Source organism: Rhyacophila brunnea, unplaced genomic scaffold, assembly GCF_057557595.1.
Source record: "Rhyacophila brunnea isolate RB1 unplaced genomic scaffold, BYU_Rbru_1.0 scaffold_17, whole genome shotgun sequence".
Lineage (NCBI taxonomy): Eukaryota > Metazoa > Arthropoda > Insecta > Trichoptera > Rhyacophilidae > Rhyacophila > Rhyacophila brunnea.
In genome coordinates this window covers 33,732,152-33,756,364 of record NW_028232827.1, presented here as the reverse complement: position 1 = coordinate 33,756,364, position 24,213 = coordinate 33,732,152, and the positions used below count along the sequence as shown (strand labels likewise).

General features: G+C 38.1%; 2 protein-coding genes across 2 annotated transcripts in view; one reads left to right on the top strand and one right to left on the bottom strand.

Moving 5' to 3' along the window:
• The window catches only part of LOC147073988 (uncharacterized), an 895,029-nt gene that overhangs the window by 603,021 nt on the left and 267,795 nt on the right, over positions 1 to 24,213 (bottom strand). The gene's annotated exons all lie outside the window — the stretch shown is intronic.
• Positions 13,631 to 24,213, top strand: part of Ptpmeg (protein tyrosine phosphatase Meg) — a 33,168-nt gene continuing 22,585 nt past the window's right edge. Inside the window, exons 1-6 of the mRNA XM_085944272.1 lie at positions 13,631 to 13,757; positions 16,599 to 16,801; positions 19,618 to 19,746; positions 20,010 to 20,220; positions 20,535 to 20,755; positions 23,382 to 23,534. Of these exons, the coding sequence (XP_085800398.1) occupies positions 16,652 to 16,801; positions 19,618 to 19,746; positions 20,010 to 20,220; positions 20,535 to 20,755; positions 23,382 to 23,534 (864 nt within the window). The 5' untranslated portion in view covers positions 13,631 to 13,757; positions 16,599 to 16,651. The remainder of the gene's footprint in view (positions 13,758 to 16,598; positions 16,802 to 19,617; positions 19,747 to 20,009; positions 20,221 to 20,534; positions 20,756 to 23,381; positions 23,535 to 24,213) is intronic.

Genomic DNA, 24,213 nt, shown 5'->3' with positions numbered 1-24,213 from the left:
TCTACAGCATGTAGCGGTAACCAAGGTATTTCCCCAGAGAGGGTTGCTAACCCGACCAAATTCTTATGCGCCTGCGGCGATCGACTTCGCATTCGGCAGGGGTATAAAATGCTGGGCTGGCCTTAGTCTTTCACGAGATTTTACTTAGCGGATCACAAACAAAAAAAAAAAAAACCTATTACATTTAAAAATATTTATCAGAAGAACACTTTCGCAATGAAATTCCGCGATACATAATTCGAGATACTTGTCAACATTAAGAGGGGGCTAAAGAGAAGGAAATTGAAATATAATCTAGTATAAAAAAAACTTTGGCGTCGTTAGGACGTTAATTTAAATCGATATTTTCGCAAAAATCACTAATCATCGGAGATTTTATTTAAAAAATATATACATATATTATTGTTATTGGGATTGGTATTGTCGGCCGTCTTACAAATTATTATTTGATAAACACCTGCAAGTGTCCGCCGATCAGAAAACAGGGCTGTCAAAATAATACTTGAATTAATATTTTTAAAATGTTAATTACATCATAGTTTTTAATCAAACCCGTGCAAGTACATACTGATAACTTGGGTGGATATCGTAGAAAACATACTTTTGATACATCTACGGGTATTTTATTATTATTACCTAATTCAAATTGAGCATAGGTTGATACTCAAATACTATTATAGTATGTTTATGATTTCGAGAAAATAATACGATGGTATAATATAATCCATATAAATTATTTGAAAACATTACATTTGCATGTAGGTACATGTATAATATAGTGAAAAGGTCAGATACCTGTTTAATTTGCAAGATAACATCAAAATTTGGATATACTTACCTAAATGAAGAATGACATTCATGAGTGAGCACGGCTCAAAGCTTGGAAAATGTGTTTTTTTTCCATTTGAAAATATTTTAATTGTGTATTATTTTATTACAGATTCATAATACATTATATAACTAATAGAATATACTGTTTTTTTCTATGAATAAAAAAGACTGGAAGGAACATGTGTACAAATCACGGCAATCAAGAAAGGCCGGAAAATATGACCAACAATGCATGATACACAAACATAAAATACACAAAAATACCTATTTAAGTTTACCGCACACGTGCAGACCACGCGATATTTGTTTACGCAAAGTCGTCGCTTTCCAAAATGGTGAATTTGGTTGCCAGTGTTTATGGCGATGAATCAGTATGTTCCTTCCTGTCTTTTTTTATTCGTAGGTTTGTTTACTATGTACACCAAGAAATTTCCATTTATAAAATCGGAAATGAGTTTTGGAATATAATGGAACTAAAACTGGAAAAATTCTATCATGGGTGTTTACTTCTTGACTTAGTTGACCCCAGAAACAAAATGTCCATTCCACTACGTGAACCACAGTGGATATTATGCCGGGTCCACATTGGCAACATGTCGCCGGCAACCTCGTTAAATTTTACGATAAGTATGATAATTATCGTAAAATTTATCGAGGTTGTTGCGCGACATGTTGCCAGTGTGGACCCGGCATTAGATGCACAAAACCTAAATAAAATATATTATAAATAAAATTTACAAAGTACAAAATAATTAAATGCGTCGACAGCCCTGGCGTCATTTTTTATTTGCCCGCCAGTCGGATGGGCGAATAAAAAAATAATGTGTATAGTGACTGTATGTTAATAATTATTTTTAGGCACTCAGGATATAAATTTTTTCGCCCATTGGCTTTACATACAATAATGGTACTACCTACCACTTGTTTCACTAGTATAAAAGTGAAGTTGCGCAGGCAATAAAAAGTCACTTTCTTTTTATAAAAGGTAGACACTAAATTCTACGTTTTAAAAAATATGCATTAGAATTAAGCAATACCTATTATTTTTAATACGTAGGTCCTAAATATTACAAATAAACACTATTCATTAGTAATTTTTTTTTGGATAGCACATGAAATAAAAATGTAGGTAGATATGTATTTCAACATCCTTCGTATGTTTAGTTCTCGGCAATTTCAGGTTAAAAAGTTATAATATATTATTAAGTTTATATCGTGGCTAACACATAATCAAAAAAGTTATCATATCCATCATATCAGTTGCAATACTACCCACCAAAGAACTGATAAACATATTGAATTTAGTAACATTTATTAAGTAAAGTAAAGTTAGAAAGTACTATTTTTGGTCACCCCATAGCTTCACTTCACAAGCTTTACTTGGAGGGAGTTTATTGAGACAAACATTGGCGGCAACCTTTTTATATTAACTAGTAGACCAGTTATTATGGACCACATGTAAAAAAATCATATTTTCTATTCTCAATGCCGATTCTGTAGAGCATCCCCTTAAGCATCATAGGTACACAAATTTTATTATACTTTCACATGGCAATATTGCGTAACATGGTTGGACAGGAAAAAAATACCATCTGCTATGGAATCCACCACAGATATTATTCCCCGGCGAACAACAAGTCGACAGAATCTGTGATCGGGAATAGACTTGATTCCCGACGGCCATCGTGTTCAATTTCACTTTTCACCAACAGTGTTACTAATTTTGAAATACCTACAATAATAGTTATCATTACTACAATTGATACAGAAGGACCGTCGGCTTCAATTGGAAGTTATAAAAATTAACATCGGTAATCAACAACGAAAATTCACGGAAAGAATGTAATCTATAATAATCATTAAATTATTAGTTAGTTGCAAGATATATCAAAACCAAATGTAAATAAAAACAATACCTCCCACGGGGGTAACATAATAAAACAATTCACTTGTAAAGTTTTGCACCCCTTGGTTACACCTGGCGTTTCTTTTCGCCCCAGGTATGTTGAACTTTGGACCTAATCGCTACCCCAGGTATATTGTTTCAAAAATAACCTGCTTTCTCTTACCTTAATAACGACGGGAGGTTTACTAAGTTCATACGATTCAAAATTTTGTAAAAAATTAAATTTAAATTTCCGCGCCGTCGAAATGTTATACCTACCTAACTTACCCTTTCGCGTTACGGTATCGTTTTAAAAACAAAAAATATTTCTTTAGGTGTCCTTTAAATACGTACTCATTATATTTTGTTTCGTTTTGTTAATTAATAAAAGTACAGAGCACTTTATTTGATGGAGCGGCGATAGACGGACATTTGGCTTGGCGGACTACAAGAAACATGAATGTGGAATCCATAGCTTCGCTCGTAATTTATCTTAAAGGGGTCCTCCATACACGTAGAAACGTAGAGGTATCACACATATCGTCTTGAATTAACCTCGTATTCATAATTGCATTTTTATTGTTTGTACCAGATTCGATACGCACACAATCAATAGGGTTAATATTAGCATGCTTAAAATTAAGTTTATTATCAGTGTTACTTAAAGTTTTGTCATTTTTTTGTAATTCGTTAAGGTTATTTCCATCAATACCTATGGCTTCAAGTTTACAATCAGTTAGGTTTTTCCAAGGCAAGTCAATAGGCGGCTTTACTTTAAGAGTTTGTTCAAATCGATCACTGAAATCGCTATGTACAATTAGGTTTTTATTCACGATTGGTGATTTATCGGTGCTCGCAGCACGATTTGTTCCGAAGAACTCGTCACTAGGAACTGGTGGATCACACATTCTTCGTTCGTCCGTCATCTTTCTTACCTTTTTAATTTTATTACATTTTATGTTTCCGACTGATTTTCATTCACTCTTTGTGGAGTATCAATGAAATCAGAATTTAAGTTAGTTTCTTTGCTACCGTGCGGCACACAACTAGGCTTGACGTGATTGAATTTATTTTTACAGCGAAATATTCTCGTTTTATTCTTGACTGAAGGTTTTACTTTGAGAAGTTGTTCCGAATAAAAATCGGCGTTGCTTGTCGATACATTTTTACAATTATTATTCAACTTAACATTATCAACAATAGGCTTCATAAGAAAGTCACTATCTAACTTATCACTAGGTTTCACGGGCGCCGTAAGGGAGTCCCGAACACAACACTTATCACTATTTTCTTAAATACCATTGTAAGTGGCATCCGCAGAATCACGAGGCCTCCTCGAGAGCCCAAGGCGGCTTCTCGGTTCTGCGGCGCCCCTTCAATGTTCTTGCTCCGTTTCCCGTGGTCTCCATTCTTGGTTGCGTCTCCATGCAGGGTAGTTCGGGAATGTATGGTTCTGGTGGTAACTGAACTCGCAGTATTGGCATTTACGCACGCCATTCGCATCGTAGAGTGGTGTGCGATTTGCGCCATGGAAATTACCTCTCCGCTGTTGTCCTCCTCGAGCTAGAAATGCTCCGTTAGGGGACCTGGCTTGATTGTCGTCAGCCGGTTCTGGCGTTCGGAGATGCGGTTCTGGACGTGTCTCGGCTTTGGGCATTTGATAACGTGGCTCTGAGCGCGTACTTGATTGTTCAGGGTACTCTCTTTGCTCTTCTGCAGGGCGTGGTTTAGTGCGTACATTAGTCTGTTCCTGCTGCGATGGCTGGTTGCATCGGCATATACAGCCGCAGTTCTTTCGGGCTGGTCTCTGGACTAGAGCGGCCGTTAGCAATATGACTTGCTGGCTTATTTGTATTGGCCGGAGGCGCTCCGTCGCCTCTAGCAGTCCTTTGAGGGTCTCCCAGCCGCTCTGGCCAACCCTCAGCTTGTCGAGTGGGTTTAACAATTCAAAGAAGATTTCCGCCAGCTCAGTACTGCTGGCGTTCGGCATTAACACGGCAGCCAGTGCCCGCTTATTTAGCAAGAAGGCGAAAGCGTCTTCATCTGCCTTTTGTTCCACATTCTTCAGGTCATTTATTGGCCCCTTCGGCGAGCTGGTGACTCAAAGTGCCTTGTGATCCGTTTTCGGAAACTCTCCCAGTCATCATCCGCATTAACAGTTTGAGCCCAAGCTTTGGCTCTCCGTGTAGATGGTTCAAAGCTACCCTGGTCCAATTTTCGACGGGGATCTTTGCCGTTGCGTAATACTCCTCACAGCCGTTAAGAAATCTCTCCACTCTCTGTTTCGGGGTTCCAGCGTAAACCACTAGCAGTTCGGGTTTATATGCCCATTCCTTGAACAGGGAACGTGTTGAGCTTATGGTTTCCGACGCGACGCTGGGCGTAGTTACCTCCGTACGTGGGCTATCTTCGAACACTAGAGTTCTGACATTTTCTGGCACGAAACTAGTTTCTGACGGCGTAGCCACGAACTCTTCGACAGGGTTCGGCATTGTCAATATCTTCTGCTCTTCTTTGGTGATAGCGATAATCCGAGCCTTGGATCGTGTCAGCATTGACAAGACTTGGCACTTGTGTCACGATTTCGCCACATACTTCGTATTCACTAGTTTTATTTTTAATTATTGTTTTTTTTCTCTAGATGCCTTTATGGATACCTCGCATTTACTATCGAGGTTTCTTAAGGACTTTGGCACGCAAATAACTCTACTTGATGCTAGTCAAATGAAAATTGTGCCGGCTGAGAGAGTATGCCTTATTGAAAACTATTCCCGCATCGGGTATTACTAATTTGAATTCGGCCAGGGCCTATGAAACCGCATTGCAAAAACCCTGGAAAATTCTTTGTAGCGCAAGGCGGTGGTGATTCTGATGAATATTTTGTCGTATTCATTGGGAACTGAGGACTGCGATTTGTAGCAGAGTTTTTTCCTGTGGTAAAAGAAATGTCGCACAGGACTGATATTCTGAGCATATACTTATCCTATATAATATGGTTGCAGTCACTGGATCTGAAAGGCATGAATCATCGTTACATGTCACCACTTATTATTTTTATCCTTTTTATTACATCAATACAGAAATTAAAAAGTGCATCTCTTTCGGCCTCGTTTGTCATGGTCCCCGGAAGGTCTCGAATGTCCGCATCGGCCATCTGTAATAAAAAGTTCAGGTTGTGCCGCTCCTTGCTAAAAATTTGACAATCTAGGAGTAAATGTAGGACGTCTTGGTCGCTTCCGTCGTCGCATAGACACTTTCCATCAGATGTTATTTTAAACTGGTGCAGGTATGCTTGCATGACTCCGTGACCTGTAAGAATCTGAGTCATCTCAAAACACAGCCCCTTATGCACTTTGACGTCTCGTGCTGCTGAAATCGAAGGTAAAAACTTTCGGGTCAACTCCCCTGTCGATGAGTTTATGTATCGTGAGTTCCATTCGTTTTTTACTATATCTGAAATTGTAATTTTCGCGTAGCTCTGAGGAAATTTGTCATAAGCTATCGCGGTCTTAGGTTCAGAGGCACCATGCCAACCCAATTTTTCGGCTCTTTCATTTTCTTCTATCCCGGTGGGTCCCCTTATCCACTTGAAGTGCACCTCGGGGTGGCGCCGTCTCAGTATTGCGGGCTCGCTGTGAATAGAAAAGACAATCGGATTAGTAGATAAGGGATCTCCAATTGCTTGGATTGAGCTTTTGGAGTCAGAATAAATACAAATACTATGGTTTTCGGTGAGCTTTCGTTGTATTGGATCTGAGCCTGCCCATTCCAGAGCGCATTGGATGGCATAGAGTTTGGCCTGCATTACCGTACAATAGCTAGCAAGGCGGTACTTACGAGCCGCTATCTCACCGCCATTAATGTATTCCACAAACACTGCACCAGTACTGCCATCAATTTTGCTCCCATCCGTGAAAATCGGCATGTTATTGCATTCGTTGCTTTCCAACGTTGCAGGATAAGAAACCACTTCAGAAAATAGTCTAGCCGGGTGTGGCAGCCTTCTATAGTCCACCGGTTTTTCGTAAAGCCTATCATCTGGCAGAAAACCTGCTAGGCCCTCCTCGCTCTTCTTAGCTCTGTAAGTGAGAGCGATTTGTTTTAAACGTAAATTTAGAGGCATAAGTCCTGCTAGAGCTTGCGTTGAATTTAGTGAAGCCGTGCGGTAAGCTTTGCATATTCGTATCGCTAGTGCACGCTGAACCGTATTAAGTTTTTTTGCTATGTTTTTCCGTTTGGCAGCTTCATACCATATGCTGGCCGCATACGTGATCATAGGCTCAATAGCACAAGTGTAGAGAATTCTAAGAGTTTTAGAAGATACACCCCATGTGGGTTTGGCCATTCTTGCTAGTTTGAGCGAAGTCACCGCTGCTCTTTTGTAGATGCTATCCGCGTGCTTCGACCAATTTAGTTTGTCGTCGATTACTATCCCTAAAAGCTTAAAATCCCTAGAAAAAGATAGAGGTTGCTCATTCATCACCAGCTAAGGCGGAGAGACGCGCCTCCTAGTAAATAATAAGGCCTTCGTATTCTCTGCGGAGAAAGACAGTTTGACTTTCCTTCCCCAGGCCTTGACGCTCTCCAACACGCTGTTAGTCATGGTTTCAAGAAAACCAAGTTCTTTGGATTCCACAATCAGCAATACATCATCAGCAAAGGCCTGTGCGTGTACACCTTCAGGAAACGGCATAGAGAGAAGATCGTCGAGAACTATATTCCACAGGACAGTGCCGCAAGACGAGCCTTGTATGCATCCCTTTGATAGCAGATGCTCCAGCATATTCAACGAAAACTTCTCGGTCAGATAGATAGTTTTTGATGAGCCTGAAAATGTTAGCGGGACAATTTTTAGATTTCAACTGTTGAAGAAGATATGGCCACCATGCGTTGTCAAACGCGTCTTTGATATCAAGAGATACCGCCACTACAAGCTGCCTATCGTAGTTGGCCCCCCTGATTCTATCAATTGCTGCATGAAGCGCGTCTTCAGTACTCTTTTGAGGGGTGAAACCGTACTGGTATTCGCTGAGCAGGTGTTTAGTTTGAAGTTTCCAGGAAACTCGATTAATAAATAATTTTTCGAGTACTTTGCCGAACAGGGGCAGCAATCCGATGGGCCGAAGTAATTTCGAACGAGACGTTAGCGTAGTCGTCCTTTACCGGTTTGGGAATAACCACCACTCTAGCTACCTTCCATATTTTTGGAAAATGACCAATTCGCAAACAGGCATTATAAAGAGCGACAACTATGCTAGGCACAGTTAAGAATTAATTGAGACAGATATCCGCCGTGAAGCTGTCGTGTCCCGGAGGTTTAGTTGGATTGCACAGCCTCATTGTTATTTCGACCTCCTCGAGAGTGAAGATCTCGTCGTCATCTTCCTTTGAAGGAATCGAGGCGGCATTTCGGAATAATGTCTGTTGCTCCGTTTTGTTTGCAATATTGTCGTCTGGAAAAAAATACGCAAGAAGAACCTCTGCAGATTCGAGAGCTGAAGAGGTCATGCGACCGTTGATTGTCAGAGTTTCAGGCGGTTTGAACGCTTTACTTTTGAGCATCCTCTGAAGACTAGACCATACATTCTCTTTTCCCTGAGCCGAGCAATGGCTCTTCCAGCTTTCTAATTTCGCTTCCGCAATCGCAGTTTAATACTTATTCTTTGCGGCTTCAAAAATTTGTTGAGTGAACGGCCGTACCACGCCTGAATTCCGAATTTTTTTCCTTGCTACTCTAAAAGCCGTCTTCAGTGTATCCAGTTTCGGACTCCACCATGGATTACTTTTTCTTTGGAATCCTTCGCCCGAAGAACGCACCATCGTGCTCACGCATGCCGACTCGTTCGCCAATGACCATTCTTTGACAATGTCTTCGAGCTCATGTACATCTGTGACGCTATCCAACCTACCTACAGTGATACCGCGATCCTGAATCTGGGAAATAAGTGCTAGCCCAAAATCTATCCAGTTAGCCTTGGATGTCTTAAATAAAGGTCGCTGTTGATTGACATTTGAACTTTTGTTTGCAGCGTAGCTATCTGCGGCCTGTAATGTAAAAACAATCGCATTGTGGTCGGACCCCAGCGCTGCATCACGACATACTCTCCAATTGTCAACTCACTCTGGCGAGCAGAGCATTGGAACATGCAGTAATATCAGAATCAGGCAGTAATATCAGTTCATGCCGGTCAGCGATTCATCGATGTGCACCGACGGCGCGCAGTACTGTGATCCGACCAGTAGCGTTTCTCCCAAGAAGTCGAGTTCTACAACAGCGCAACTATATGAGCTAAACTCGGAAAGTAAAATGCAGTGGGTTAGAGATGACGTTCGACGCACAAGAATAGCTGCCTTCACTGGATACAGACTGCTCGGCTTCTGAAAAATGATACCTGAAAAAAGCTCCGAACGAATTTGACCCGTGTTGCCAGTGTACGGTTCCTGGATTAAAGCCAGGTCCACGTTATTAGATTCCATGTACCTGCTGAAAGAGACTGTGGCGACCTCGCACCGTGCAAGATTCGCTTGTGCAACTTTTAGGTGTATAGCCATTATTGGTTTCCGAAGTCAGTTGCGGAAGTAAGCTTGGCTTCTTGTTGGCGGTGCAATATGCATGCGTGCGATAGAGGACTGAGACCTGTCGGAGCCGTCAGATGGAGCCGCCTATTTTTCTGGACGCAGTTGACGCATGTTAACTTTTTCTTTTTGGGACATTCCGCAATTTTGTGGTCGTCCCCAAATCCCCGACACGCAAAGGCTTCCTTGCAAGTATGACCAGTATGCCCATACCCCAGGCATTTCGTGCAATGCACAACACTAGAGCATGGCTGCACTCGAACCCGCTGGAAAATTAATGTTCAGGCCGCCAACTTTCACCATCTGATGATACAAGGAGGACTCCACCTCCAGAATGTAATTGGATTTACCCTGGATGCGACCTTTTGTTTTGAACACAACCCTGAAGGAATCGTTCGCTGACGTTCTGATGAAAGGATTTTGATAACGTAATGCAGTTATCAATTGTTCCCCATCAAAATTTTCCTCAATGCCCTTTTATTACAACCCTTGGCCTTTTCAGTGAGCTGACCGATTCGGTGAGAACCTCCGAGCCGCTGACAGCGTCCACCAGTCTCCGGGAGTCGTCCTCGCTCATGACTTTGACGATGCACTTGTTGTGAGTCGCCCTCGCCAATGACACGATAGCGATCCCTAGACCAGAGACGTCCACCGTTTCTCTGATACATTTCTCAACCTCCTCGCTCGTCTTATTATTGTCTTTGCTGGTTAAAATCACAGCATGGCGTGAACGGACTTTCCCCGATGCAGCTGCAATCGAAGCCGGGAACTCCAAGACAGGTGTGATCTCCGACTTTCCAGAAGATCACGTAGCCCCGGAAACTTCCGTAAAGGAACGCTTTGCCGGTACGGGTCTATTGGGGATGACAGTTTCGGGTCTTGCGAAACTGGCTGAATGCGGCTGTGCTGGCCGCAGCGAAATATTGCTAGCACTACGCGATTTTTTAGGGGTAAGGATTTGCGGTGACAGCTCACTCTCCATGTGCGCAGGTGTTTCGCTAAAGATTCGTGTTACAGGCCGGCGATCAACTGAGAGCTGCGTTGTGTGACGCTTTTCTTGATTGAGCAGATCTCTGGTTGCCTCAGCACGTGCCTTCGATTTGATGAGGGCGCTCTCAAGCTCGCGTTTTTCCAGCTCTGCAGCCTGACACGCGAGCCTGATTACGCCCAGACTGTTCGATATCGACTCCTTCGCTGACCGACTGACATTTTTGAGGGCTTCCAGTTCTGCGGAAGCCTTCGTGACCTCTGTGATGATGGTCACCAAAAACGTAACGGCTGTCACGGTCAGTGTCGTCAGCGACGGAGGCGTCTTTTGACATGTGGAATCAATCTTTGAGCCCTCGGCAGATTTGGCAGGCGATTTTTTACCCATTTTAGAATAAAATGACAAGATGCTACCTACTTTAACAAATTTATTCCAAAATAAGCAATTGGATCAGATCAATTTGGCAACGCTGCGATTTAGAGTAGGTAGACAGACGTTACTAGAGCATACGTTGGTACCATTAATTATTACAAGTTACTAGTATTGCTAACCTTATTCCTTCGGAACATCACAATAGTAATAATCGTCGTAGATAATAATAATTACCGCCAAACAGATTTGTTTTGAAATGAAGAATATAAAACTAATTTGTTTCAGGATATTGTTATTAGGTAGGTAAAAAAAAGGTTGATTTAGGGGCTGCAGTTCTGAGAATTTGTAACTTTGTGTTTGGAGCGAAGACTTTTGTGAATAAATTAATGTTGTGAAGGCTGCAAGGTTGTTGAGTTTACGATTATTTTTGAAGGTAGGTATGTATGGAATATTTATTTATCGGGCGCTCGGATCGTGCTTTCTAGAATTAAATTTATAAGTATAATATATTATATAAATAAAGTAAAGGCGGATGCTATGTTTGGAGGGGCTTTAAGCTATATTTAGTGTTGGATATTTTGTGAGCTACCTACTGAAAACCTGTGGTACAGGACTAGGTATGTACTGAATTAATTTATTTTAAAATTTAATTTAAATTGAATTTATATTTGAGAGGGCTAGGCGACTGCTTAGTATACATTTTCTGATAACTAGTTATGGTTTTAGAAAATTATGCTGATGGAGCTCAATAATTTATAGTACCTATAGGTACTGATTGCAATGGAATTATTTATAAGCGAATTGGTAATAGAATAGAGTAGAATTTACCGTTGTTTGCGTACAAATAATATTCTGTGATAGCTATGTGCGGGCCGGTAGGTATGGTATTCTATCAAGGTAACGTACCTATTCTATTGGTAATGAGTTGAACTTGCTTCCTTTTTAATTAATTTTTGAAGTTAGGTCAATTAAGTGGTTTTACAGAGATAATTAGTATACTGATTGTAATGAAATGATTTTAGTGAGATTAATTGAGACTGTAATTTATGAACTTTAGGTATTAAATAGTGATCGATTTAAGTAGTAATGGTTCTATGATGCAATTGTTTGGTAGATTACTTAGCTTTCGATCCCGTGTATTCTGGGAGGCGCTCTCTGGAGACTCTGCGAGAGCTGGGGCAATGAGCACGGGCAAGCCGGAAATTATAGAATGCTCTGTCATATATTGTTTACATGATGAGCGCGTCTCTTTATTTCAGACTTGTCCGGGAGCCGCTCCTGGACTCGCAGCGATCTCGCGAGAACGTCCGTCAGTATGCTCGGTATTCGCGGCAATATAAATGAAGCGAAAGCCGAACACAATAGTCGAATATTTGAAAACAAACTTTTCAACTCAGAGCGAGGCGGCTGGATTCAAATGGTTATCGGCTAGAGAGCGAATTCAGGTAGAGAAATAAAATTCGGGTCGGAGCAATTTGCGGATACGTGTGTACGGTCCGAGCGCTAGGAAGCAAGTCTCAATTATTGTTATTATTATATATTATTTATATTTTTATCTCGTGGATTTGGAAGAATCAATGCGATTCTTTGAGATTCACGTTGCCAGGGCGCCATTTGAGATGTCCGGGGTTCCAGCGGCTAGCTCAGGTGTCCATCGAACCCCGTATTCACAAAAAAGGATATATTTATGTTTGTTAAATTAAATAAAACCACGAAGTCTTTCTTGTGCGGGTCTTAGTGTTATATATTTTAATCTTTAGTTGGACAAGGTTATTTTGTAGTCTTTTTTACAGTTTTATATATTTAGTTTTTACAATAATTAGAGTCGCAGGTCCGTACACATTTTTTAAGGGACGCTTACTGACTTTCTTTTCTTTTTCAAATACCTCCGGACCCACGCCGACCAGTAAAAAGGACTCTCGTGATTGGCCAAATCCGATCGGATGGTCAGATGGATCAGGCGCGCGGAAATTTTAACGTTGCGCAATGCGCGGCAAAATTTACTAGATTTGAAAACTTATATTTTATATATTATATTTAGTCTTAAAATTATCTCTTTCATCCATCATCATTTATACTTTAAAATATATCTTAATTACACCTCCGCCCAGTAAGTGATTTTCACGCACCGGACGAAGGCCTTTACTCATAAATAAAATATTAACGTAATTGAGCAGGGAACCAGATCAGTTGTTTTATTCAATTGTTTATAGAGATCAGGGTTGCGGTTCGGCCCGTTTTTTTATTTAATATTTACAGAAACCAAGAAAAGCCTGTTGATAACAGGTATGTGTCAGTTTCAAACATTTAATCTACACTAAAATCGCTCTCCTGAACAAAAGTCTAAACGTGACTTCCGTGGTTTATCCTTTAACGTATTGATATGCACTTACTTAAAATCTTTAAGAATAAAAACTTTATCCGATAGGTACCTATTCAAAATTATAGTACCTATTTTGGGCGTACTACCTACATCTTTTTAATGTCGTACATATTAAATAATTGTGCAATGACATAGTACGCTGACCAAAGAGATCCAATATCTTTGACGCTGACCGATACTATAGTACAAAAATATACTTTAATCGTAGTGTGGTTGGTCCAAAAATCTCTTTGATACATAATACTAGAGGTGATTTATTTATTTTTTAAATACAAATTTTGATAAAAACTGACATTTTTACGGTGAATTTATTCTTTTCTTGATTATGCAATAAACATTAAAATTGGCATGATGCATGATTCATTGTGATTGTATAATAAAACCAATATTTTTAATTATAACCAATAAATTATTGCATTTGAGTTTTCATGAAAAAATCAATTTATCTACCTATCAATTTCGATTTACAGAGATCAACAAACGAGTTTATCTTGATTTGGGCGATTTTGACAATGAGTATTGACCAAGTATCAAAGACATTTTATTTTTGCCATTTAACCATAGAGTAGATGGCCGTAGCCAATAGTGAATAGCCATATAATAAAAAGAAAAAGGTTGGGCAACGCTGTGACAGGTTGCTGTTTGTAATTTTTTATAAAAGATACTAGTTTTTTCAAATTAATCTACATAAACATTGCGCAAATGTGCGGTAAACAATCAAGGTTGATTTTTAATATTTTTATAACCGTTTATGTAATACACGTTGCAGTTAGTTTATAAAGTGTAGTAGAACCCGTAATTCGATAATAATTTGAATGATTTTTTTTAATGCTGCCGGTTTTTTTATTTTTTAGTTTAATTAAAAAAATTGGATTTATGTATTAATGATGCGTTTATAAAATTTACAAACCCATCTCATTATTATGTGCTGTGCATCCAAGGTTTGCGATTGATTTTTAAACGTAGTGTAACGCTTAATTTATCAGTTGTTCATTAGCAATAAGCGCGCTATATTGTATGTGTTTTAAAATCAATTCGGTGTCCGTTTCTTCGTTTATTTTTTAAATTATCCGTGCGGAAAGTGCTTGGTAAATAAAAACAAAACCGCAAGAACATTCGTTCCTGATTAATCAACTTGTATTATCGTAAACGTTAAAAGCCACAAGTTACATTGCGAATAAAAAATAGGTACTAAATATAAATTTAATATAGAATAATAATGTCAATGCGGTAAATATAAGTATTTATTGGTTGATTATCTCCATTTTATTTATTGTTAAAAAAAACCTATACAGAAACATAATTTCTACAGATCATGTGATTCTCTGGTATAAATATAATGTTTGTAGATATAATATGTAACCATCATTATTTGGTATTATAATATTAGGACACTTTACCTTTCGTGTGTTTTTTTTTCATTGTGTATTTTAAAAAGTGTTGGAAAATGTTTTCAATATCCATATTTTATTTTTGTGGTCTTTCTGTGTTAGGCCCGACATAAACATGATTAGGGATCCCGGGATCCCGAGCTATTTTCAAAACCTATGAATCCCGGGATTGATAAACATAATCCCGAAACTTTCGGGATTGATTTTTTTATAAATTTTTATGGAAAATAAAATAAAAACGAAAATATAACAGAAAAAATACTTTTAATAACAAATAACTGCATTAGAAATAAACTGAGTTTGAATGAAGTTTGATTAATATCCATGTGTAAGTTGCCGATTCATTTTATTTTTTCACATAAATTAATAAAAATGAGAAAGATTGGAAAAAACAATGCTTCGCACTATTAACAAAGTAATTTCACCATGATCTCATACGTTTTACGGCAGTTTCATATTTGGCTGACTAATTAGATTTGGAAAGGCCATAAGTACACCATGATTTGCTTTACTATTTTAAATCTCGCTAACCCATTCATTAAGCCTTTACTATCAGTAACAGCAATCTCATATTAAATTCACATTATTATTTATATTGCAATATTATTTACTCCATTAAACTTATGTATTTCCAAGATTGAACGTATACAATATTAACAATAAATGTCTTAAATAGTATAAATTATACTAGATTTATTTTTGACCGATTTTATCAATGTTATTTGTAAATATAAAAATGTTATATTAACAATGGAAAAATGCCAATCCCGGGACCAGTCCCGGATCCCGGGATTGTCAAATTGTAATCCCGAAATCCCGGGATCAGAATTTTGGCTCGGGATTGGATTCCCTAAACATGATGTGGGTAATGTTGGAGGAATTCAAAAATTTGGAGTACCTAGTGCAAACATAGCATGGAAAGGAACATACCAGTGATATCATAATCACTCATGGTCGATCGACCCACTGCTTGATGAAGGCCTCCCCATAGATCCTCCCACTCTTTTTGGTCCTTAGTTCTTGACTGCCATGTACATTCACCGAAGTTTATGAGTTTGATGGTCCAGCGGGTTTTAGGATGTACCTGTGATCGTTTAGTGACCCTTGGGTACCACTGTATGACAGCATTTGTCCAGAGGTTGTCCACTCGCCAAGCAACATGTCCAGCCTATTGCCATTTGGCGACTTCTATCACGTTGCATGTTCTTGGCTACCTCCTTGTCCATTGGCTTCTTTTGTGGTCTTTCTGGATTATTTTTCGTAATTTGAGGTCACTTTTGAAGATAGATACACCCAATCCTCTTTTTGCACGGGGGGGGATACGTTCCAAAGACTACCGTGTAAAAAAAGATAAGGTAAATAATTCGAATATATTTATTATTATTTATACTTACATTAAAATATTTATACATAAAAATACATAGTTTTCAATTTACATTAAATTTTGTCTCATTACTTGATGTGTGTAAATGTGCCCGTTTACTGCTGTTTTACTCTGGCGGAAAATCACTCTCATTGCTGGAAATATTTAATGATGCTGACGCCGAAAGCACGCGGCGCGTCACTAATATCAAACCTGAAGTGACTGACTAGTGGCGCCATGTATATACGTATGTATGTCTGGGCGGCATCCAGTGATAACATATGTATGCACCACTGGCATGCGGTCGAATGCAACGCAATTTTTTGATTAATATGTACATTATACATATTTTTATTCTGTTTAGTTTTTTTAAACCGTGTTAAAGCAAGAAAATCAGTGTAAATAAAAGATATTAAAAAATAATCGGTACTTTTTTTAAACCGTGTTATTTCGAAACCGTGCAAAAAGAGGATCGGGTGTACTATTCAGGCGCCCAAATGTGGTTTAAGTATTCCAGTTTTTTGCTGCGAGAAATCTCGTCATACATACCTCAGTCAATTGACATATTTTGTTATTCAAGTTAGGCGTAATTGTTGACCCGCTCGATTTGAGTGCCATTGATGAGGATCGCTTTTGGTTCAGCGAAGCAGTCTATCATTACTTTTGTCTTCGAGACATTTATCTTTAAACCTGCTTTGCGGCTTTCAATTGCAAGCTCCTACAGTCCTGTTCTGAAGGTCTTCTAGGGCACTTCCTAATTCCTATGGATATAATGTAACATATTATATATTTTTAATATGATTTATCAGGTTGATTGAATCAAAAGAATTGTGAAAATGTTGAATGCGTGGCTGCGGGAACAATGATCGAGAGCGTGTCGCGCAGAGCGTTTGGCAGCACGAGTGGGACGTACAACGTGCGCGCCTCTGAGCTGGCCAGGGACCGCAAAGTCAACACCATCAGCGCCTGCGTTACCTTCCTCGATGACTCCCAGCACTCCTTCCAGATCGAGGTGAGCCATATATTAATTTAAAAATCATTTTACATTCAATTGATATTGGCTCGTGTTCTGTTCTATATTTAGATTTTTTAAGGACTGACAAAAAGGACGTAAATATCAAGGGAAAACGTATGTTTTATATAGGGTATTGAAAAGATAAATATTTTTTTATTAAAAAAATCATACAAATGGATTTGAAACATATTGGGTATGTCAATGCGTTCTTTCACTTTTTCGAGAATTTTCCTTTTCTCTTGAGTTGATTTCAATGATTGCCATGAATTGAATGTGTTCAAATAAATTGGATTTTGAATATTTCAGACGTAAATTGTGGAAAATAAAAATGTAAAATCGGAAATTACTTAAATGTACTTATAATGAAATGGGACTGCAGAAACGACATGCAAATAACAGTAAAAGTCAACTCCAGGCATGTAAAATCGGGGTTGTCTATTCAGAAATTTTTGAACCTTAATCCATAAAACGATTACAATCAAACTAACCTAGCAAATATAAATTTCGTTGACTGGACAAAGAAAATGTTTGCAACAAACAAAAACTAGTGGTTAAAAATAATTTCAGACAATCTTAATTCAATACCTGCTGCATGGTCACAGTGATAAATTCATATACCTAGTAAGTTGGCCGTTGTCTTCAAGAGTTAGAGTAGTATATTGTTTTTCCCTTATTGCGGACATTATGCATGGTATCGAAAATGGACTTCCTTCATACTGCTGCAATGAATTTTTCTTAGAGAATCATTTTTGAAAAGCTTCAAAAAAAATCTTCCGATTTAAAAAATACTTTTAAGAAAATATTATTAAGTATTAAGAGTTATTTCATGAAAAAGTTATAATATTTTTTTGGTAGGTTAGTTACAAATAAATAATGACGAAACCAATAAAATTCTCTTTCAAATTACTCTACTGTACAGTTAGAAATTATCACTTATGCCTTTTTGACTTGGCACACTCAATATGGAGAATTTCACATGGATTTAAGACCAATTGAGATCCCAATCTCTACATCACTTTACATCGGCAGAAGAAGAGTGTATTATTGAGCCTATGTCAGTAGGTACATTAAATACAAAATTTTTCGCTGAGTGATTAAGGTCAGCTAATCTTGCGGCCTTAATCTAGATATAAATAAAAAGGATTTCAAGTTATACACATTCATCTCTATATATATAAAAATCTCGTGTCACGATGTTTGTGGTCGAACTCCTCCGAAATGGCTCGACCGATTTTTATGATTTTTTTTATGTATATTTGTTAGGTAAGAGAATAGGTCAACAAGTATATTTCATACCGCTTGGTGATTAGGGTATCTCTATCCAGAAAATTTTTCTTTTATTTTTTTGACAATTTTTTTTTGTATTTTTTTTATTATTTAGTATAAAAAAATACCTATAACCCCAAATTTTCACCTTCCTACCCCCACCCTCCCATTTTTTAATCGCGATTTTATTATTTTTGTATGAACAAATTTAACCGTCGTTCGTATTTCAAACAGAACGAAATTATTTATGTTGTTGAATGACAGATGGCGCTACGTCCGAGAAGAATTCAAGAGAAGCGTCGCGTCATTTTGACATTTCATTCGGCATATCACAACGCAGTGCGTGCAAAATTTTGTACGATTTATTTTAATTTATCTATTTTTATGTGCGTGTATTACAGTGCACAATGCCAGCAAGACGCAAGGGGGGCCATTTGGGCCGTCGAACGAATAAAGCAACAAACATGCGAAATAGTAGAGCAGAAAGAACAGACGAACAAATCCAACAAGATAACAAAAACGTGCGTGTAAGCATGTCGCAATTGCGTGCATCTCAATCACAAGAGGCACGAGCTGAACGAAATCAACAACGACAATTGGAACGGAGCCAAGCGCGCTGGTTCGTAGTTAACACACGCAGAGCAAATGACCGACAACGCCAACAAGTACATTGAACATTTACATCCGCTTCGTTCCTTCGTCTCGCATTCGAGTACGAGCCAGATATTGAATATTCCGCTCATCCGAAAGTGCTGATTGGTGCTATGGACAAAGAATGTCCCCATTGTCATGCGCTCAAATTCAAACATGAGTCAGCCGGAATGTGTTGCGCATCAGGAAAAGTGCAACTACCAGAAATTGAGATACCTCCAAAACCATTGAATGGCTTGCTCATCGGCACGGTTCCAGATTCAAACCTGTTCCTGAAGTCCATTCGCACATTCAATTCATGCTTCCAAATGACTTCGTCCGGAGCAACAGAAATAGTTTACAATACTGCGGCAAATAGTCAACAGTTGATAGAAATACTGAATAAATATTATAGAATACTGAAATATCATTTTGACATTTCATATTGATTTCCATAGTAACGCACGTATATATTAATAATTTAGTTGCTAGGACCCCCTTAGCTACCAATAATAGTGAGTAGTAAATATTACTTTTAATGAATTTTTTTCCGAAACAAACAAAACAGAATTAACTGAAAATGAATTCAATTTTGCTTAAAGATGGCCAAAAGTATTGAAATAATGCATTGTCGTCGTGTTCTGATATATTCTAAAAGTTTCAAATGTCTAGCTAGTCGGGAAGTTAGTTAAAAATCTTCAATCGTCCAATACAAATCTTGGACAAACAAGAAAAAATTTGTACTGGACACACAAGAAAATATCTGTACCGGACAAACAAGAATACGAGCTAATAAAAACATGGTAATAAGATGGGGTCGCTTTAAATTGTATATTATCAAAAAAATATTATTTAAAAAATATTATTAGTTATCAACTAGATATTTCTTTACCAATTTTTTGTCTTCTAAAATTTAGAAAAAAGCGAAAGGATGTGAACTCCTCGATGTGGTCTTCCAATACCTGGAGCTAGTGGAGAGGGAGTATTTTGGCTTGCAGTTCACCGAGAATAATGTCGCTCCGGGATCCAACAATGCCCCTATTACTGTAAGTTTCATACTTTTTTTTTGTACAAATTAACTACAACTTGAATATTCAGCAAGTAGCAGCTCAGAAACATAGCTATTGGAAAGTCCTAGAAAAAAAGTGTACCGAATGAGACTTGAAGTCACATCTGTAGTGCATCGGTGCCCACTATTCTGTTATGACTGGCCCAGGATAGGGAGATGTATTGCAATTTGGTCACTGTCAACCTTCAATGGAAGACAACACCAAAAGCAGAATATTAAAATCCATTGTCATCCAAATAGCGCTGGGTGGAGGGTCACAAGCGTGTTAGACGGCAGGCCGGAGCATCTCCAGCTCTATGGCTGGGAGTCCGTTTCTGGCCTTCAGAACCCGCCCGCCTCGAGGCTTCCGCACGGAGACTTCTCTGTCTGCAGCTCAAGAGGATGCTTAGAGACGGCAGATTGCAGGCACCGAGACCAGCTCGATTGCTCCTTGCTTCCTATCAGGCTCAGGGTGAGTTGCTTTCTTCAGGCATTGAATCCAAAGACTATATTATTTAAATACCTTAAGTGGCTTTAAACTATACGTAATCATTTGCAGAATTGACCATTTAAGTGCCACGGTAGAATTGGGAAACACAAATAATGTCAAAATAATCAAGTATCTGTTTGTTTCTTCTTATCTTCTTATACTTGTAGACCATTTGATTTGTTTTTTATTCAGATTTGAAAATGTGAATAATGAATGATGGCCAAAATGAGTGTTTTTGACAGCTAAACTAATATATAATAAATCATTAATAAATTGGATTATATTATTTCATCCAGCTGAACTGGGAGATTGGGTTGCCGGAAGTTCATCGGAAGTGTGTTTGCTGGGCGTGTTGACTGGCGGGGAAGGGGAAGAGGCGGAGATCGCCGAAGACATCCGAAGAATCCGAGAATTGCATCGCCTGCACCGCGGGCAGCCGCGAGCCACTGCTGATCTCCATTTCCTCGAACACGCAAGGAGATTAGACCGGTACGGTGTCGACGCCCACCCTGCCAAGGTTTGTTTTTGTTACTCATGCGGCTTGACTACATATTTCCAGTTTCATTTTATATATTCAGGTTCCATCTAATCACCCAATGTAGGAGCGAGATGGCATTTCAGCGATAGTTACAAAGAGGGAAAGTGTGTATTAGATGGATAATAAGAACTCCGTGTCCTCATTTCATTTGCAGCGACCTATGTACTAGTGTTAGTCTAGTTTCAGTTATATTTTGTTAATCAAAACAACATTTAAGAAGCATCTGAATCCATCGATAGACCTGCAAATCGAAATCAGCAAGATAATTTTACATTTTGACAAAATCATGAAGCAGGAATAAAGAATTCATTGAAAAAATAAATCATTTTCAAATGTCATAATACTTTTGTAGATTCTTCTTCTTTTTTTTTCGACCATGTCCGATCCCAATAAGATCTATTATGGGCATCCACAGAGTGGACGTTTTTATTAACGGATTTTTTTTTGTTTTTTTTTTACGAGATATGGATGTTAGCCATTTGTTCAACCTATTAAGTCCATAATAACACTCACACAAATTGAAAAACAATATATGTACTTCTTGCCAGACCCAGGATCCGAACTGCGACCCACAACATTATAGGCCGCTGCTTAAGCCGCGCAGCAATCATAGGAGATAGTGCAAACATTTATTAAATATTTCCAATGGGTGCGGCGCATTAGAAAATGTTGAGAACCTCTGATCTATATCAAGATATTTTTATTCAACGTTTTTGTTTCAAACTCAGTCATGGTAGTAATGTAAAAACGAATCCATGAATACTCCCAAGTATGTATCGGTGTACCCGTGACCTTGAATATTACTGTTTTCAATCCTTAAATAATTGAAGATGGATAATAAAATAATGTATTGTGCTGTCTCGGAGTATGTGATAAACTTGAAAGCATAGTGTCGCCGTAATAAGGTCAAGGTAGTGACTCTTTGTGAATTGGTAATGTGTAATAATATTGTTCATGTATTGTTGTTGTGTAACCTTGTTTGTACTCCAGGCATGATAGGAATTTCAAATTAACTCTTCTGTCGTATAAGTCGTTTAGTGAAGGATTTCTTAACGTTTTCTGACAACTTACAGTCGTATGAAGACATTGGCCTGCCGTCTTTTGTGAAATACATTTCTGACTAATCAATCACATCTATTACATAATAATATGTATGTACATCCTGTAAATTTAATCTTCGTCTTCCATCAACCAAGGCCAACATTGCGGCATTTGAAAAATTTGCTGCGTCACATGGAAGACAGAATAAGTCCGATCCCTTATTAGATTCATCATTTTCAACTCCTGACTCCTGTTTCGGTAGTTTCAGTACACGGATACAGAGGATACTTCATGTTAATAAAGATAAATGACAAGTCAAGATTCTTTTTTTATTTTCTAAACTCTTTCTTTAGGCACCGTAGTGCATGGTTGTTACATCAGTCCCGTGCAGCTTTGTTTGTTTGTGTGTGGCACAAAAATATTTTCATTCTGACACATTTATAGCGCCATGTAAGGAGCCTGTGCGCAAATCGCGGCAGCATATACATGACGGGTGGAGATAGGGTAACATAAATCATTGTACCTATTAATATTCTCTGGGTTTCTATGAATTTCGATAGCCTCCTTTACCAAGCATGAAACATCGAGGAAAGAGAATACGCGGTGACAACCCAAAAATCTATTACGATAAAAAAACAATTGTGTATTTATTATGTGAATTTATTTCAGCCATGGAATAAGCAGCGATTATTGTAGTATATATTCCATTGTAGGCCCATAACCCAGTACATAATTATTTTTCAAATAGATATATCATTATGTGTAGTTTGGCGATATAACTCAGAAAATCTAACGAATTGTGCACTTTAAAAGCACAAATTTTGGGCTGATGTATAGGTATATCCTAATGGTTTTTTTTAAGATATCGAACTGTCTCAAAATTTACCCAATTTTCTATAATTATGACTCTCTGATTTAATTGTTATTCAGTTTGGACATGTATTTTATGGTGCTGGATGAAACTCGACATTTTGCAATTGGAAACCTATAAAATACCTTGATGTGTGGCCAAAATTGTTATTTTCCTGATTTGATATATTAATTTTCCACTTTTTAAAACACTGATTGAAGGATTTTACAAAAAAAAAACTTAAAAATGACTGTTAAGATGATGAGAGTAAAATATAGTAATATAAAATAGCAATCAATGAATGCACAAGTAAACTGCTTCGATGTATTCATTTAAAATTATTATGCGTCAATCGTTGCTGGATCAAGTTCATTACGAATAATATTTACGCAATATTACTACATGTACGTTATAATTATTGCAGTACCGCATTCCGTGCGTCATTTGTGATGGCCTCCCCAAGCCCCTTGAATTGATCAAGAGGATATTGAACTTAGTATCTTGATTATTCTAGCTTGAGTACAGTTTTTATTTTTATCTTTTAACCTTCATCATCCATGATAATTAAAAAGTTCGACTGAGGGTATTTGATAGAATTTTAATTCTAAGTTAATTCGTAATAGAGTTTTGTTATTCGTTTCTACGATGCGTCAGATGTCACCTCTTGTCCCGCATGCGTTTTTAATATAACCGAAAATGTCGCCTAATTTGCAGGACTCGAACGGGAAGGACATATCCATCGGCGTAACTTCCCAAGGATTGGTGGTGTTCCAGCACACGATCCGCATCAACACCTTCTCCTGGGCCAAGATAGTAAAGATTTCCTTCAAGAGAAAGCAGTTTTTTATCCAGCTGAAGAGGGAAGCGGTGAGTTTGATTATTATTATGAGGAATATGCACGAGGCTGACATAAATGGATTGAAACTGACTCAAATATCAGATGCTATTCTGGGACATTATATACTAGTGATTTCAGTCCTACAATTAATATTTTTACCATCCGGGGATTCTGATCAGACAACTACTATTAAACTCTTATTGTTTCATGCATATGCTGAGTCTGGAGTAGATCGTCTCTGTTCTGGCAGAAGACACTAACTGGAGAATACTAGTTTTGAGTAATTTGACTTTGAAGTTGTTAAAATGTTTGAAATGGTCTATCATGTGAGTTTATTAAGTAATCCTTAAAAGGATGAATTTAAAATAAAGACTGTTTATTTATTAAGAAGGTTTTCAGACGGTAAAGTTTGAAATAAGGAACATTTTGGTATAACTAACTCAATATGTCATTTTTTCGAAATTAGTGTCTTCTGCCAGAACAGTGACGAGATATTCTTTTTTTTTCAAATCAATGAGATAGGCAAGGGTTGGTTACACATCCCTCTATCTGAACCTCACCTCACCACTCCACCGCTGCTATTTGACCGCTACCTATTTGTGATAATTTTTGTTCCAAGTACATAATAGATATAGGCGTGTGGTCATCCACCCACACCTCACCTCTCCACCACTACTATCTGACCACTTTAACTACTTGTTAGGAATT